At 46.8% G+C, this 17,725-nt stretch overlaps 1 protein-coding gene across 1 annotated transcript in view; it reads right to left on the bottom strand.

Moving 5' to 3' along the window:
* Positions 1 to 2,196: 2,196 nt before the first annotated feature.
* The window catches only part of LOC309571489 (somatotropin-like), a gene marked incomplete at both ends in the record, with an annotated part of 56,999 nt that continues 41,470 nt past the window's right edge, over positions 2,197 to 17,725 (bottom strand). Inside the window, 4 exons of the mRNA XM_082279025.1 lie at positions 2,197 to 2,397; positions 4,962 to 5,123; positions 5,496 to 5,612; positions 6,206 to 6,369. Coding sequence (XP_082135151.1) covers positions 2,197 to 2,397; positions 4,962 to 5,123; positions 5,496 to 5,612; positions 6,206 to 6,369 — 644 coding nt within the window. The remainder of the gene's footprint in view (positions 2,398 to 4,961; positions 5,124 to 5,495; positions 5,613 to 6,205; positions 6,370 to 17,725) is intronic.

Genomic DNA, 17,725 nt, shown 5'->3' with positions numbered 1-17,725 from the left:
CCCTTTATAGTCCTTTTCAGAAGCGAGGGGCAACTGTCCAAGACTATATCTATGTTTCGTAATAACATTGCAAAACTAGGAGCTAGCACTATCACAGGTACATACCAAGCATGCCTTTTATAGGCTGTACTGCCTGCCATGGTTTGCAGCCTAACAGCATTAGATGACATGAGTTTAGCAGTGCCCTCGCTTCTGCTTTCTAGCTGTATCTCCACATCTCCCCCTTTTCCCCAAGAGGTGGCAAGATCTACAGCCATTGTTATGAGGCCTGTTGCTTTGGGAAACAGGTACAGGACAGGTGTACAGCTACAGGACAGGTGTACAGGACAGGTCATTCCTTTCCGCATCAGCGCAGTCCTTCCCGCCTGGGCAGCAAGAACGGCTCAGTCCATTGTGACCTGCACTGGTTTCAGGAATGCGTACCAGTTCCAAGTGGGCACGCCTGCAGGCAACACTTGGCAGACACCCCACCTCAGCCAGGCCAGGACTTCTGTATTCAGTCTCTGTCCTTGGCAATGATCGTGAGGCAGATGAGGGATCTTCGGGCCATCTCTTACACTTGGGAATTCACAGCCTCCCAGCTGAGCAGCCCAGCTTTGAATTCACATGGAAGTGAGTCTTGTGGGTGCTCAAAAACCAGACAAAAGGATGGGAAATACTTGAACTCCTGACATTTTAGATGCTGGAGGGTACTTGCAAGGTCTCAGTCCACAGATACTCCTGCCATGTTTGCTTTCCGAAGGTAGAAATAGAGTTGTCAGTGAAATCTCTGCAGAGAAATGATTCCTCTCACCCCTCAGGAAAACCCTTTTCCCTGCAAATTCAAGCTGCTGAGGTAGGAGCAGGGTTTGCCTGGAAATGCCACAGCATGGCCAATCTGGTTTCACCCTTGTGCTGTAACACAAGCCTCCCAGAACTACCAAGTCTTCTGCCAGGTTCTCTTGGCTGTCCCAGGAGGGGTTACCATCAAGAACAAGCCAAGGAGAGGAACTTGAAGGGGCTCTGTGGGTCAGTGGGTACTCACAAGATGGTGAGATCCCATCCACTGGTGGCTGGGGGCACAGTGGTTAGGCCAGCATGGCAGCAGCCCAGCAGCTGATGCCGTGGAGAGATGCAGGGGTGCTGGGAGGGCTTCCCTAAGTGCCCTGGCACAGGGCCACTGCCGGTAGCAAGGCCAGAAGGAGCAGAGCACACGTGGGATGTGTGAGCAGGTCTGAACCACCAGGCTGGAACCGCCTGGTAACAGAGGAGGCAGAGCTGGGGCGTTGCTGTGGCGGTGCTCATGTCATAGCTTGGAGCAGGACCAGGGCTCCAGGGACAGAATGTCCATCATCAAGAGACTATGTCATACTCATAGAACCACAGCATAGAACCCTACAATGGACTGGCTTAGAAGGATCGTCCAATTCCATCCCCCTGCCTTGGGATGGAACACCTTCCACTAGACCAGGTTGCTCCAAGCCCTGTCCAACCTGGCTTGAACATTGCCAGGGATGGGGCAATCACAGCTTCTCTGAGAACCTTTGCCAGGTCTTCACCACCTTCATACTGAAAAACAAAGATTAAAACCACAGCAGGACATTTTCCCAGAACCTCTTCCAAACAGATACCTCTGAAAAGTGTTCTTTGGGGATACAAGCCCATCCTACCTTCTCTTGCACTTTAATTCTTTGTTGCACTCTGTTCCTTCAAGCCTTAAATCCAACCCCGAGTCCCAGCTCTGCATGTTTTGGTCCAACTTTATCCCTTGCAGCCCAAAATCCACCCCCTAGTCCCAAATCTACCCTCAGCACCAAAACCTCACTCTAGCTAAAAATCTGCACCCCCTAGCCCCAAATCCACCCTCCTCAGACTCAAATCCATGCTCCAGCCCCAAATCTACTCCCAAATTGCTCCCCAGCTCCAAATCTACCCACAGTCCCAAACCTACTCCCCAGTACAAATCTATCCCCAAATCTGCTTCCCCTGCCCCCGCAAGCTCTAAATATGTTTCCTTGATCCCAAATCCACATCCTAAGCCCCAAATCCACTGTCCCACTGGCCACTCCTCCCTCCCAGCCCCTCACAGTAGCCTGTCCCACCCCAAAAAGCAGAGACATGTTGGCAGTAGCAGGTTTATTCTCCAGTTTTCTTTCAGAGGAGGAGGGCAGCCATGGTCAGCAAGAGGCTGGAGTGAGAACAGAGCCGTGCCCAGTGTCAAATGGTGCAGTTCCCCTCTCCATAGCGCCGGCACTTCATCACCTTCAGGTAGGTCTCCACCTTGTGGAGGTCCTTCTTGAAGCAGGAGAGCAAACTGTAGTTCTGCAGTAGCGCGTCCTCCCTGCGCAGGTGGATGTCAAATTTCTCGTAAGTGGGTTTTAGGATCTGGGGACCCCGTGGGCTTCTGTCCTGCAGCTCCTGAAAGAGGATTGAGAGGTGCTGGGGGAGGTGGTGGGGGCCTGGGAATGAGCATGGGTAACAATAACCTCATGCAGTGCTCCAGGCTGGGGCAGAGTGGCTAGGAATGGCCCTGGGAATACTGGTCAACAGTGGCTGGACATGAGCACATGTGTGCCCAGGTGGGCAAGAAGCCAATGGCACCTGGCTTGCATTATCCATGGTGTGTCCAGCAGGACCAGGGCAGTGATGGCCCCCCTGTCCTGGGCACTGCTGGGGTACCTCCAGTCCTGGGGGCAGTTATGGGCCCTTCCTGACAAGGAAGACATTCAGGTGCTTGAGCATGTCCAGGAACGGAGCTGGGGAAGGGTCTGGAGCACCAGGAGCAGCTGAGGAAGCTGGGGGGGCTCAGACTAAAGAAAAGAAGGCTCTATGGGGACCTTCTCGCTCTCCACAACTCCCTGATAAGAGGGTGGAGCCAGGTGGGGGTCAGGCTCTGTTCCCAGGGAACAAGTGACAGGACAACAGGATACAGCCTCAAGCTGTGCCAGAAATGTTTCAGGTTGGACGTCAGGAGTAATTTCTTCACAGAAAAGATTGCTGAACATTAGAAGGGACTGCCCAGGGAGGTGGTGAAGTCACTGTCCCTGGAGGTGTTCAGGGAACGGCTGGACATGGCACTCAGTGCTCTGGTCTGGTTGACAAGGCAGTGATTGATCTTGGAAGCAGTGATTTTGGAGGTCTTTTCCAACCTCAGTGATTCTATGATCTTCCACAGGCCCAGTGCCTCGGTTCCTGTTGAACTTTAAATGTGGTCAGGGGTTTCTCCCTCCAGCCTTAAAGCATATTTCAAACTTATTTTTGAGTGTATGTGTTTGCAGGAAGAGCAGTGATGCAGGGGTGATGATACAGTGAGAAGGGAGCTGGGCACAAGGCTGCAGGGAGGGAGGAGTGTGTCTTTGGGGTCTTAAAATAAAGGGAAAGTTGTAGGGTCTCTCTGTACCTCCTCCAGTCAAGGAGACAGGGAACTGGGTAAATAATTCTCTCTTTTCTCCCACTTTCCCAGCAAACAAAATTCTAACCCAGACCCAAGCCATATACATCTGGTGCTGAGAGCTGCAGTTAGCCACTCCTCCTGCCCTGCTGTAGTCACCAGCTGCCACAAACAGAAAAGTTTTGGTTAAGGAAAAGGTGCCATAAATGGCTGAAATATGATTATTTGGCTGGTTTATGTGTACCATTTCCTAATGCCCAAGCACATACCAAACGGAAACCAAAATCATAGAATCATGAAGTCACAGACTGGTTTGGGTTAGAAGGGACCTGAAAGACCATTTCGTTCCAAGACCCCCTGCCATGGGCCAGAACACCTTCCACTAGGTTGCTCCAAGCCCCGTCTAACCTGGCCTTGAACACTTTCAGGGATGGGCAGCCACAGCTTCTCTGGGCAACATGTGCCACAGCCTCACCACCCTCACAGTAATGAATTTCTTCCCCCCACAAAGATCTGGAAGTGGTACTTATACCTATCCCTATTTTCTCGTGCTGAAATGCCAGGACAGAAGGTCTCTTTACTCTCTGAGCCTGACTTTCAGAGTCATTTTAATGCTAGAAGATGTAAGCAATATTCCAGACTCATTTCTCACAGGTGCAGGTTTCAGAGCTCGGGGTGAACCTGCCAGATAAACTTAATTAGAGAATCAACATAACTAAAAATGTGTTCTGGCAGAGCATACACAACTTCATTTAAAACAACAAAGCAAAAATAAAGAAGATTATAAAGGGGACTTAGAGCAAAGGTAGAGAGTGACTTTTTACACGGACAGATAGAGACAGGACAAGGGAGAATGTTTTTTACTAAAAGAGGAGAGATTTAGATTACGTATTAGGAAGAAATTCTTCACTATGGGGATGGTGAGACCCTGGCACAGGTTGTCCAGAGAAGCTGTCCCTGCCCCATCCCTGGAAGTGTTCAAAGCCAGGTTGGACAGGGCTTGCAGCAAACTGGTCTAGAGGAAGGTGTTCCTGCCCATGGCAGGGGAGTTGGAACAAGATAAGCTTTAAGGTCCTTTCCAACCCAGACCATTCTGTGAATCTATGATTAGTTCTTCCTTGAAGAGGGTCACATCTCAGCTTTCAGCTCTCTGGATGCTGTATTAATATATGAGGGAAACACCAGAGTACAGGTTTCCATCTGTACAGAGATGTTTTTATAAAATATTGTGAATCCTCCCAAAATTTGCCACATTTTGAAGTGTTTTGCATGGAGATGTAGCAAACATTATTTTCCTGTTAGTGCAACTGAATATTATTTTGTTGCTGGGTTTGGGAAGACTTTGTATGTGGATTGTTGTGATTCCTGATCAGTAGTGCTTTGCAATGGGTGTTAACATCTGTTCTCTTATCCTCCCTAGTGATGAAACCCAATGTGCAGTGTCATGATCTCATTATCTAAAGGTAAACAAAGTCCTAAGGATGCCACTGGTCTTCAGAGTGGAAGGTGGTGAGATTTCTCATGGTCTTTGGCTCCACAAGAGGTGAGTGCCCTCTGTAATTCTATAGTCATGCTACGTGCTGCAACTTACCCTCATCAGAGCTTGGATCCCTTCTTCCAGGTCCTTTAGTTTTTCATACACTCTGTCTGAGGTGCCAAAACCCAGATTGTTTGTGAACATCTTGCTTAGGTACTGCACTGGGGTCAGCCAGGACTGGATGAGAACCAGGGAAAACTGAAGAAGCTCCATGTCCTGAAATTAAGACAAGAAAGGGTCAAAGCCATGCAGGCATATTTGGTAGCATGTCCTGCTCCCCCTGGAACACCTGGAGACATGCCACCACTCCTGCAGCTTCAGTAGACACAAAGTTTTCAGGCTGGGGAGCACCACCCAGGACTGTGTCCTGTGCAAACAATAGTTTTTCTCATCTTTGGGGTGGGAATGTGATTATAGTGTAGCCCAGAAAAGTATTTCTTTCTTCATGCAGGGTTCAAGTAATCAAAAAGGGAGGGGAGGGATGAAGCACCCAAATGTTCACAGAGGAAAGCCCTCTGTTGCTACAGTGAAGCACAGCTGGGCTCTTCAGGCAGGTCTGTGCTTACCCTGAGGGTGAAAAAAATTTACCGATTTCTGCTGGGCATCATCCTTCTTCATGGGAGCAGGAATGGTTTCCGAGTAACAAAATGCTACCTGGGAATTCTTGTTTGTGTGTCTTTGGTCCTCTGGAATATAGGTGCGTTCCTATGGAGACATACCAAATACACTCAGATCTGTTGCCCATGTTCTGGAGAAGACCTCAGACACTTCCCAAGCTGTTCTGAGTGGTTACTCTTTCCAAGAAATAAATGAGGTGCCTCTGGACAGGGTTGGCAGGTAGGAAGCAGGAATATCGTGTGGGCACAATAGCTACTGGACCTAAAGGTCTTCCTAAGACAAGGTGCTGAGGTGAACACAAACCACATCTGGATTAGGTTCTCCCAAGGAGTAAATGTCCCCAAAGGACAGCTCCTGTCAGCAGAAGAAACTAGATCGTTTTAAGGACAGACTCTCCCAGGGCCAGAAGTGACCAATACAGGAAAGTCTTGTTGCCATGTCCCAGCTGATCCTGTGCAGTCATGGTCCTGAGAAGAGGGATGTGCAGGATCAGAGTAGGGGGGCAGAGGGCTGACAGGAGGAAACACAGTCCAGTCTGATGTGACATAACCTGTGCTATCCTGTTAACACCCTGTCTCCTTATTGAAATGAGGACAGAGGAGACACCAATAGTTGAAGGGAGCCTGTTACACAGTCCTGAAGCCATCAACCTGTAGTGGAGGAGACGTCGCACCACTTACAAACTCCTTGTATGTCTCGGCAGCCAGGAGGTGAAGGTGCTGAGCCCTCAGCACAGCGTTGGCAAACAGGCTGGAAAGGGGTATGGCTGGGAAAGTGGCAGCTTGTTGTGGCCACTGCAGTCCCAGAGTGATCATGGCAATGGCAAGAGGAGAGAACCATGACCCTGCAGCAAAGCACAGAGGAAGGTGTTAGCAGTCCTCAGGAAGCTGGGTTGAGGAGGGAGTGGCACCTGGGAATTAATTCCCAGTCTCTGCTGTCCGTGCTGGCTGAGGGCTCATTTTCCTTGGTGCCTGTTGGCACCAAGAATAAACTAAGCCTTCTCCAAAATTCTTTGAAACCCTTTCACCAAGACCTGACCCCAGAGTTTGTGCTTCTCCTAGTTTTACCAACAGTGTCTTCCAGGCTGGAGTCATGGTTGCTCCATGAAAACTAGTGTGTGTCCCAATGTTTATCCCTGATACACGCATGTTTTTCCTTTTCTCATGAGTCCTTGCCCATATGAAAAGAGCATGGTGCACTCTGGTTACATGAGCAAGCAGGGGATGATGAGTTCCAGGTGAGGGCCTGGGAGCACCTCACTGGAGCCATGATTTATGCTGTACTGCTGATGTGACGCTGGCTGTCTGCCCTCACTGGAGTGAGAGATGGTGACATTACCTGTGCTCTGACTGGCTCTCTGGGATATGACTGTAGAATTTGATGATCTTTGTCAAGACTAAATGTTTTCAGCCTGTGACATCTGACCCACACTCGTGTCTGTCTAGTGCAAAGACCACAAACTTAGTCTCAGACAAATACCCCTTGGAGGAGAAATGCCCTGGAGCGTGTAGGACTTGGCCTGTTTAGGCTAAAGATTAATTCATGGATTAAAGTTACATTGCAGGGAAAGGTATTCTTTTTCATTGATTTATAAATTGCCATACTTTAAGTTAGGGTTGTCACAGAGTGTGTGTATCCCACCACATACCACCCCATCCTCATCTCCTCTCACCTTACATGCATGGCAGCACTGACAAATCCTTTAAAACTCTAGCAAAAAGTACCTGGAGCCATTTGTGCCTGGTGAGTTGCTCAGGTGTTGCTTGACAGTGAATATTTCCTCCTTTCGTCTGGCAAGGGGAACTGTTGGGCCACCCTTTATATAGCAGGGGGTCTGTTTAAAATGGATCTGTGTGTCTACGATCACAACAACAACTCTGCATCTTCTCCATGCATAAATGCACAGATGTTCACAGTGGTGCTGCCTCATTGTAGTAATTTATACACAGATGTACAAGTTGGGAAGGTTGTTTGCCTCAGGATGAAATCAGTGCTCAATGATTTCACCATATCCTGCTGTTTATTGCAAATGGAAGTTTCCTGGTGATTGGAAGACCCATCCCAAGTCATAGCAATGCTTTTATATGGTAGAATTTGTTTTGTCCACCTGATTTTCCTGCCTGGCTCTGCAGCCTTGGCTCACAGTTCACAGGCCTGACTGAGCAGTTTGGGAGATTTCTGACTTAAAGCAAATGGCAAATTGTGCCAGGGCAGGTTTAGGTTGGATATGAGGGAAAATGGCTTCCTCAAAAAGGTTGTACAGCCCTGGCACAGGCTGCCCTGGGCAGTGGTGGAGCCCCCATTCCTGGAGGGATTCAAAAGCTTTGTCAATGTGGCATGTGGGGACATAGGTTAGTGGTGGGCTTGGTAGTGCTGGGGGAACAGTTGGACTCAGTGATCTCAGAGGGTTTTTCCAACCTAAACAATTCTGTGATTCTATGATATTTTTCCCTTTATTTTTAGTGGGGATAGAGCTGGATGGTTGTTGTCAGATTAATCCTATTTCTTTCAATTTCTACCAAAATATCAAATATTCAGCAAATAGTATTGCTGAGCTTGTTTGCTGTGGGTGTGACAAAGAGCTGTCATGCCTAGGCACTTGTTTGGGTTCCAGCCTGCCCACTGCAAATCCAACTGCCAGAGCTCTGGGAGGTTTCTTTCATCCTCAGTCTGTGAGAAAATCTGGTTATGAACATCTTCCTGTTCCTAGGCAGATTAAGCAGAGGGCTGCTGTGGAAAGGAGGTAGAAGAGAGAGGGAAGAGTAGATGGGGAAGAGAATCATAGAATCATGGGATGATTTGGGTTGGAAGGGACCTAAAAGCTCATCTCGTTCCAAGCCCCTGCCATGGCACACCTTCCACTAGACCAGGTTGCTCCAAGCCCCATCCAGCTTGGCCTTGATGAGGAAATGCCCCAGCATGCCTATCCCTTCTCTTGAGCAAAATGAAACAGATGGGCAACTACAGGGGGGTCTTAAAGGCCTTTTACTCCTCATAAGGCACTGATTACCCCAAATCACACTGGTTTGAACTTCTATTTGGAGTTCAGGGTCTCTTTCTTTCTGGTCAAGTGGTGATTTGTCTTCCCCAGACCCTGTGTTTGCCATGCCTCCCCCAGCCCCTGCATTTGCCATGCCTCCCAGTGTGGGTCCAGTTTCCAAGAGGCAGCATCATCCCTGAGGCAGCTGGAGCAGAGGGTGGAGATCTGGTTAATAAACATGCTGGGGAGAGCATGCTCTGTTCTGAAAAGCCTCCAGGGTGGAGATGTGGTGGTGTCACAAGGTAAATGTCAGTCCTTGGAGAAGTGGGAATGGCTATCAGGTATCCAGTCACCCAATAGCCAGCAACATCTGGTTGTGTTTTTCTACTCCAGATTGTGTTTAAATATATCAATATTTGTCGGAGATGAGCAGAGCAGCAGCACCTCAGCGCAACCCACGCACTGCTGCCTGTGAATGATGATAATGTACCACTGAAGCACCTTGCACCCATGTCCTGCTGCCTCTTGTTGTCACTGGCTGGCTCTCTAGTTTTGTTAGTGAAAGCTTGGTGCTAAGTCAAAACTTTTTATGTTGTAGACAAGCATGGAGATGCTGGGATGATCAGCCTATGTGGTTTCCCTGAGGCTTGGGTTGTCCCCAGTAATTTCTGGGCATAAATGAGAAGGAAGCATTGTGGGGAAGGCAGTGTGTGACTGAAATGTTGGGCTGGACAAACACACACCACTGGCAGAACTGCAGTTGCATAAACTCTCAAATCTCAATTTAGCATTTTTCTAGGCATTTGCAACCTAAAGTAGTATGTCTTAAAAGCAAAATATTACTCTCTAATTTCCAAGTTCCTTTTCTTTTTTGAAAGAGAGAAAAACCCCACTTCTCTTCAGGATGTTCACACATCCACCCACCTTACCCTGAGCATCACTACTCTAACAAGTTTCACTAAAGAAGTGAAACAACTCTACTTGGAGGTGCATGTGCTCCCTGATTCCTGGGAACCGCCCCCGCCCCTCCCCCCCCCCCCCCCCCCGCCATGGGTTGGCTGTGTGGAGAGGACCTTCCCAGCCTGACCTTCCTTACCTGGACCTTCCCGGGTGAGCACAGCTGGTAAGTCCTGACCAAAGAGCCACTGCCAGCCCACAGCCTACACTCTGCGTGTTGGAGGACAACGATACGATTGACAGAGGTTTGAAGTGGCAGATGATAGCTCTTCTAGCTCACTGCTCGGAAGGTAAATTCCTTCTGGAATTTATGGGGTTTTTTTACTGGAAGTAGGAGTGCACAATTTCACTGAGCCCATTTGGAAAGATTTAAGAATCATAAATTCATAAAATGAACAGGATTGGAGGGGACCTTAAAAATCCTCTTGTTACAACCCCTGCCCAGGGCAAGAGACATCTTCCACTAGAGCAGGTGGCTCCAAGCCCCATCCATTTCGGCCTGGAACACTTCCAGGGATGGGGTAGCCACAGCTTCTCTGGGCAACCTGTGCCAGGGCATCACCACCCTCACAGCCAATAATTTCTTCCCAGTATCTCATCTAACCCTGCCCTCTGTCAGTGTGAAGCCATTCCCCCTTGTCCTGTCACTACACTGCCTTGTAAATAGTCTCTCTCCATCTTTCTTGTAGGCTCTCTTAGCCTAAAGAGGTCCAGGACTGCAACTCATTCTACACAAAACTAGCCACCCTTGTTCAATCAGCCCTGACTCCAGTCTCCAACACCTGGAAATTTATTTTACGATTATTTTTTCTGAAAACCCTCCTGTTTTCTGCATCCATAAATGTTGGTTGAAGTTTTCAGCCTGGTTCCTTACTAAACCAATCTAAAACATGCTGGTTTTTTGCTTTACCAGTCAGCCTGGAGGTCCATGGCTCATGCTTATTTGCCACATGGACCATTACCTCTCTTCCCTGCTTCTGAAATTGTTTTTCCATGATAATTACCCATAAGAAAAGCCATATCCAGAGAAGTGTGCAAAAGCAGTCACTAAGACTTATCTATGAAGTTCAATTTCTGTGGGACTGCCTTGGGGCTGAAGCACAGGAACCAGATAAAGGGATTTCATATCCCAGGAATAATCCCTGCCCATGTCCTCAGGAATGTCACAGTCACTACTCATGCCTCAGTTTCTCCATTAGTAAAATGATGGTCCTGACACTCATTAGCAACACAACTGGAAAGCAGGTAATGATTGCAGAGAGAGAGGTAAATTAAATTGCATCTCTTCTGCTGAAAACAAAGCAAAGCCATTCAATTTAGCCCCTTTCCAGTGACTAAAAAAAAAATAAATAATTAATTCATTTTTAAATTGAAATGCAGCTACAGCAAGTTGTCCAGGAACTGGCAGCAGTAGGGAATAAAAACAGACTCTGGGAAGAGTCATTCATTGCTATTTCTTCAGTCTCTCTCTCCACCAGTGGATCTGACACCATCACGTGTCTCCTAGTATGATCTGAGACTCAGGAACCATCAGCCTTAACCTTCCTGGGCTGAATTGCTCGGTCAGCTTGCTCTCCAAATGAATGCACTGTCCTAGGGGATGCTAGTGAGGTGGAGAGGGAAGGTGCTGAGGCCAAATCCCAGCTCTAGCAGTGCCACAGCCCCATGGAAATTCCCAAAGCAGTTTATGCTAAAGGGCTTCTTGTAGGTGGGTGGGTGTGGAGAGGAGCCATCCCAAGGCGCACAGTATAAGGAGGACCAGAGCCTCTCTGATCTGGAGATAGGCTGAGAGAGCTAGGATTGTTCAGCCTGGAGAAGAAAAGGCTCTGGGGTCACCTTAGAACCCCTTCCAGTGCCTAAAGGAGCCCCAAGAGAACTGGAGAGGCACTTTGGACATGCTGACAGAGGGCAGGGTTACATGGGATATTGGGAAGAAATTCTTGGCTGTGAGGATGGTGATGCCCTGGCACAGATTTCCCAGAGAAGCTGTGGCTGCCCCATCCCTGGAAGTGTTTCAGGCCAAACTGGATGGGTGTATTGGGTTGACCCTGAGTTGATGGACAGTCTTTAAGACCAATTACGCTTCTCACAATTTACATATTTAAACTGCACAGAAAGGCGGGACTTCCCCTTCTGGTCGGAGCTCGCTTGCTGGGAGGTGGGGGCTCCGGAGCCTCCCGGCCCCGCCGGGCCGGGCCGGGGCCACTGCCCCTTTCCCCCTTTCCCAACGCTGCGGCACGGACCCTGGGTGGCTGGGGGGGGGGCTGCCTCAGAGCCGCAGGCAGCTAAAACCAGCCATGGACTGCTCAGAGCTAAACCCATCCAGCGCGGCTTCTGGGGACCGGCGGGTCCCTCTCCTCTCCATGCAGAGCCGGCAGAGTCAACGGGAGCCGGCAGAGCCTCCTGTCTGCAGCCAGCACACTTCGTGCTGAACTGAAGAAGACACCACGCAGCCAGCAGCACAAAGGGAGCGAGGCTTTCCCCACCGTAAAGGCCGAACAAGAACACCCTTCAACATGGCGGCGTCAGAGTCAGAGAGAAAGAGAAGTGAGTCCCGTGGGACGGAGCTGGAAATGGCGACGGGAGAAAAGAGGGCGGTGCTGCGATTCTGGCGCGCGGCTTAAAAGAAACCTTCTTGCATGCCGTGGTAAGAAACTGTAATACCACAAACTGTTTGTCTCTTTAATCCATTTGAAGAACATGGGAGGATGGAGTATCTTCGTGTGCCTGTGAAGATTGTGAAGAATGCCGATGCCAGGCTATATAGTAGTAAGAGGCTGTTAGAGATTTGTGGCGAAGAAGAGCCTTTGTGTGCAGGCCAAAAGAACTTATCCTTAAAAAGATTAATAACCCCATGTGATGGCCCATGTTTTGCAGTGTGAAGGAACTGTGAGATTTTTCATGGGAGAGATGTTCTACACACAGCAGATTGTTTGTTTCCGGGCGGATCTGCTGTTGGTGGCAGTTTGGGAACCACGTGCAACTGAAGGAAAAACCCTTTTTTCCCTTAAGCATAAGAGAGAGACTTTTCAAGAACTGGAACACTGACTAACATCCCATGTTCTGTTATCCCTTGTGTGAGCTGGGTAAAAGGAGAGAAGTGCTGGGGGGGGGGGGGGGGGGGGGGGGGGTTTGCTTTAATTTTGTTTTGTTATTGTCTCTTAACTTTTAATTCTATTAGTAATAAAACTCTTTCATTGTACTGCAACTGTTTAAGGTTTGTGCCTGCTTTGCTTTTCTCCTAATTCTTATCTCACAGAAGGAAAATGAGTAAGTAATGAATATTTTGAACCAAAACCACTACATTTAATTGGTGTTTTCTGCCCGGTTTCGAACTCAACCCGCTACAATGGGGCTTGAAGTAATCTGGGATAGTGAAAGGTGTCCCTGCCCATGGCAGGGGGAAGGAATAGGGTGTTTTTTGAGGTCCCTTCCAACCCAAACCATTTTGTGATTCTGTGGCTTAGGGTGTTCAGTTGTGATTGCTGGGTGCACAGTTTTCGTTTGATCTTTGTGGCTTCCATTCAGGAAAAAAGGCACTTTCTACTCCAGTGGTGCTACTGAGGATGCTCAGCAAATACAAAGGCTGCCAGCATGGTTCAACTGCAATTTTATCTGCAAAAGGGCTGGCTCAGTTTGTAATTTAATTTTGAGAGTCATCATACTGCCTGCCTCAGTTTCTCCACGTATGAAAAGGGGTTTTGAAAAGAACTCGCTCTCAGAAACATTCCCCACTGCTTCAGCTCCCAACTGGCACAGTAAAGAAAAACCCTTTCCCAGGACACTCAAGAGGTGCTTAGGACCAGCCCTGAGATGGAAAGGATGTTGTGTGACCACACACCTAGCTTCTGTGCATTTCTCAAACCATTTATGACCACAAGCTCAGAGCTGGTAATATTTTATCCATTTATTAAAATGCATTTTTGGGGAAAAAACACAAAAGTCAAAGGTTTGGTCCTTGAAGATTCTGGTCACACTGTGTTCCCGGTAGGCTGCTTCTTAGGGCATTAGGGTTGTGACTCCTTTCCTTTTTGTTGTTATGATTCACTAATGTGTATTCATGGTCTAATACGTGCTTGGTTTTGTGTCCTGATTTTCTACTTCCTTCCCTGCATCACTGTTTTCAATCTGACTCCATCTCATCAGACAAATTAAATCTGAAATGCTGGCAAATGTTTTCAAGTCAATTGAAAATTTTATTTATATGGTGCTTTGCTGCCTCAAGAAAGGCCATATATTTTCCTGATATTATGGGGAAATTGCTTTGAATTTATGAGAAAGCGAAGATCAAATTATGGTTATTGACTACTTCCATTAGCAAGACTCTCTGCAACCATGAGATTTTTCTTCTTCTTTGCTTAAGGAGAAGCTTGAATGAAAACCCTGGGCTGTTCAGAACATGATACATGGAAAATTTGGCCCTCCCTGAACCCTCAGTGTTCTCATGTATCCAGACATCCTGTGCAGCAAGTTCTGTTACTCCCCTCCAAAGGCATTATTTATTTATTGCATTTATAATCCTTAGCTGAGATTTCCAGGACCTTTAATTGTTTTTATTTTTGCTGTGAGTTTCAACACAAGTGTTTCACCCATTTCCCAGGAAGAGGCAAGGATAATACCGTTTTACTGCCTTACACTTCAACCACCGTCTCCCGAGCTGCTTTCCTCTTTCTTCCTTGCACACTAATATTTCAATGTGCAGCTCTAATTTCAGTACTAAAATCTTGCAACTACAATCGTTGGTCTTCATAGGGAAAAGCTATCTGAATTTGCACGACAGTGGCAAATTCTTGGGGCAAACCCATGAATTTTGTGTCAGATGTTTCACTGAGTGGCGGAACTTGGCTGCTAAATTCTTTCAAGATGGCATCTTTGAAGGAATCATGGAATCACAGAATGGTTTTGGGTGAGAAGGGACATGAAAGTTCATCTCATTTCAATCTCTGCCATGGACAGGGACATTTTCCATGAGACCAGGTTGCTCCAGGCCCTGTGAGCCTGGTTCTGAACCCTTCTGGAGGTGGGGCATGTGCCATGGACATGTCCAACTCGCACTGTGATCCCATGTGCATGGCTCATTTCCTCTAGACATGACAACCAAATTGCTTGAGGACTTCGTGCCACTGAATTCTCTCACCTATTGATCCGTCTTTTAAGCCCTGACTGTGCCACTCAGGCTGGGTGGAAGAAGGTGCTTCATTCAAAATATTGTGTAAAAGCATTAGAGATTTCCCAGATGCTTTTCAATCTTAAGAGCATCCAAGCAATTTGGAGATAAACTGCACTTTGTGTCTGCTGCTTGGCAATTAATGAAATAGTCTGGATGAATTTAGGCAGAATAAACAATATTCTCCCTTGGTGGAAATAAGTTTATTGCTCTAGAAAAGCACAGTTATACAGTGATTACTATAAAAAATAATTAAATAAAGGTAATTGGTACAATTCTACAATAGCTTTTGGATACTGATGGTAGTAAAGACCAGCCCTTGACAATGTCTCCAGACTTCAGCAAGGTATTAATGCACAATACACTTAGTTTCTATTCTGTGAAACACCTTCTCATGGTTTTATAGCTCACTAGTGGTCTATTAACCACAGATTAACACTGAATCAGTGCAGCAGAGCCTGTGCTTTACCACATGCGACACTTCTGCTCACATCTGTTTATTTCTAAGGTAATTTCATTGATGATGTGTCAGAACAGAGTCATAAATCCATCCAAATGCAATTAAGCACAGCTGACACCTTTACAATGCTTTTTGCAAGTTGATCAATGTCCTGGGGTGACTTTATGATACTGTATTCCCTATTATCTGCTCTATGCCGGACATGAGTTCTGTGCCTTTAAAGCTAGTTTCAGGAGAGGGGGAAGGCGGTGGAATTCCTTCAGTGCTGTGTTCAAAAACACAGATAACTTGTTCGCTGGCTTCTCAGCTCTCAGATTCTGCAGCAGGGAAGATAATGGCATTCTCTTGCTTTTCAGCTAGCTTCTCGTTCATTAGCTGAAGAAAGAGGTCTTTGGGACTTTGGCGTCTTCTTCTCTTCTGGACTGTTCAGCAGCACCAGAACATCATCCAGGAGGCCCTATGCCACAGCTCAGAGGGGCCTACACCAAACCCCAGCTCTGGAGAGGAGAGAGCCACACCCGCAAGGACTTTGAATTTTACCAGGTTCTCTCCACAGTGAGATGTTTTATTATTTAGCATTATTCTTTTTTTTTTTTTTTCCCTGTGCCTTCATGCACTCTGCTCATTAAATAAATAACTTTTTTCACTTTCTTCTGAGGAAAATTCCTTCTGAACCTGGTGAGTGAGGGATGGCTATAACCTGCCTTCTATCAGAGGACATTCATTTGGGACGTTCCTCCGAATTTGTCTCAAACTGGGACAATCACTCACAGCTTTAATGACTGAAATGGTCATTGTTTTTATAGTCAGGATTTACCCTCCCTTTAAAGGAGAGTCTGTGAATTGCTTCTGCCACCACAGGAGGAGGCAGAGGGGAAGCATTAACCCAGCAGAGGCTTAGTGAAAACCAAGAATCTAATACCTAAATTTTTCCAGAGGAAACATATTGATTATATGACAAGCAGGGCAGGATTTTCCCAAAAGTGAACTTGGCCCTTGGGGCAACACCAGATTGGGAGCTGCTGGTGACCTGTTTGTGCAATCCAACATCTTGTAAATGTCAGACCGTGAGCAAATGGAAAGGGAATTCCAACACATGCCCAGTGGCTGGAAAGTTGGGGTAAAACTGGATTGTGCTGTATGAGCATTTCCCCAAAGAGCCTGTATTTACAAGATTTGTCTTTTTACAGACACAGCCGTGAGTAACCCTGTTCATTCAGAGTGGAAATTCATATCAAAGCCCTCTCTGTTTTGATTGTGGACCACATGGCCTTTCCCTCTCCATCCTCTAATACAAATCTGTTCAGATTGTCTCAGCTGCTTAAGTATTTGGTCATTTCTGCTGGCATAACTGTCTAATTGTCCTCATTTGTCATGGCTCTCCTGGATGGGATTGCATTGTGAATTTATAATTCAGAGCATCTGTCAGAGGCTGGGGGGAGATAAGTGTCAGATGAGGAATGGACAGATGTTTTCTCATCCCTCAACCCATAACTGGCTGCAAAACCAAGTCATAATTCATTCCCATTACAGCTTCTCGGCTCCTTCTAAGCTGGGAGTCTAGCCAGGCAAATAGAAAGATCTGGCTTCTAGTAAAACCTGCCATCCCTCAGCAGAAAAATTACCTTGCTGAATTTAGCAATTTAAGTTGCATCTTAAACTATATATGTTTTTTAAAAGGTATTTTATATGGGTTTTTAAATAACATTTTATAAAGGGTCTTTATAACTAAGAATTACCCTATTTCTTAACTGTGCTTTCTTTTTATCACCTCACAACTTCCCTTAATGACCATCTTTTTCCATCTCATTTCTTTCCTACAATTCCCCACACAGTTAGTTTAAATCATAACGTTTCTCTGGAAATCATCCCTGCAGAAACACTGCCTGCAGGTAAAGGCACATGCAAGTGAATCATAGAATGGTTTAGGTTGGAAGGGACTTCAAAGACCACCTAGTCCAGACCCAACAACCTGGACTACCTTGTGATCTCATAAGGGTGCTGGTCTGTTGGTCACAGTAGGTCCCTGCGCAGGAAGAGCTGGATTTTAATCTGGAATTTAGTCTATCCTTATCAACTCCTTCCAGTGTCCCCAGAAAATAATTATTTACACTGCTCTTAGCAGCATCTGAACACCAACTAGTGGCATGAGAAACTAAAGCTTCTCTCACTTTTAGTTCCATTTTGCTGTCAGAGAGCACCAGCAAACTATCCCCATATCCTTTGCTTCTCCAGAATAAATACACAAGCAACAAAAACTGTCATGAACAAAGTAAAAGCAAGTGGCTTTGAAAACATGCCATCAGTCTCTTTTCCCATGTGTCATTTCTCAGCATACTCCAGTGTCAAACATGCTCACAAACATCTCTTCCTCAGTGGGATTCCTTCTGTAGATGCTTCGGGATTCCTGGGTGTATCTGAGACCAATTCCATTTATCTGCCCCATCATAGCAGAACTGAGAGCAATCTGTACCTGGGATGGGGCTTAAACATTGATAAACTTGTGGGTTAAATCATTGTTGGAGGCCATGGCTTGTTCCCTGTTTGCTTTCTAAACTCATGTTCATGGATGAGATACCTGTGCTTGTGCCCTGATGTAATTCAAACAGCCTGTGCAAGCTCCAAGATATATTTAA

Source organism: Coloeus monedula (assembly GCF_965178545.1).
Source record: "Coloeus monedula genome assembly, chromosome: 3".
Taxonomy (NCBI): domain Eukaryota; kingdom Metazoa; phylum Chordata; class Aves; order Passeriformes; family Corvidae; genus Coloeus; species Coloeus monedula.
Note: the sequence above shows the minus strand (reverse complement) of the source record. Positions and strands in the feature narration are given on the sequence as shown.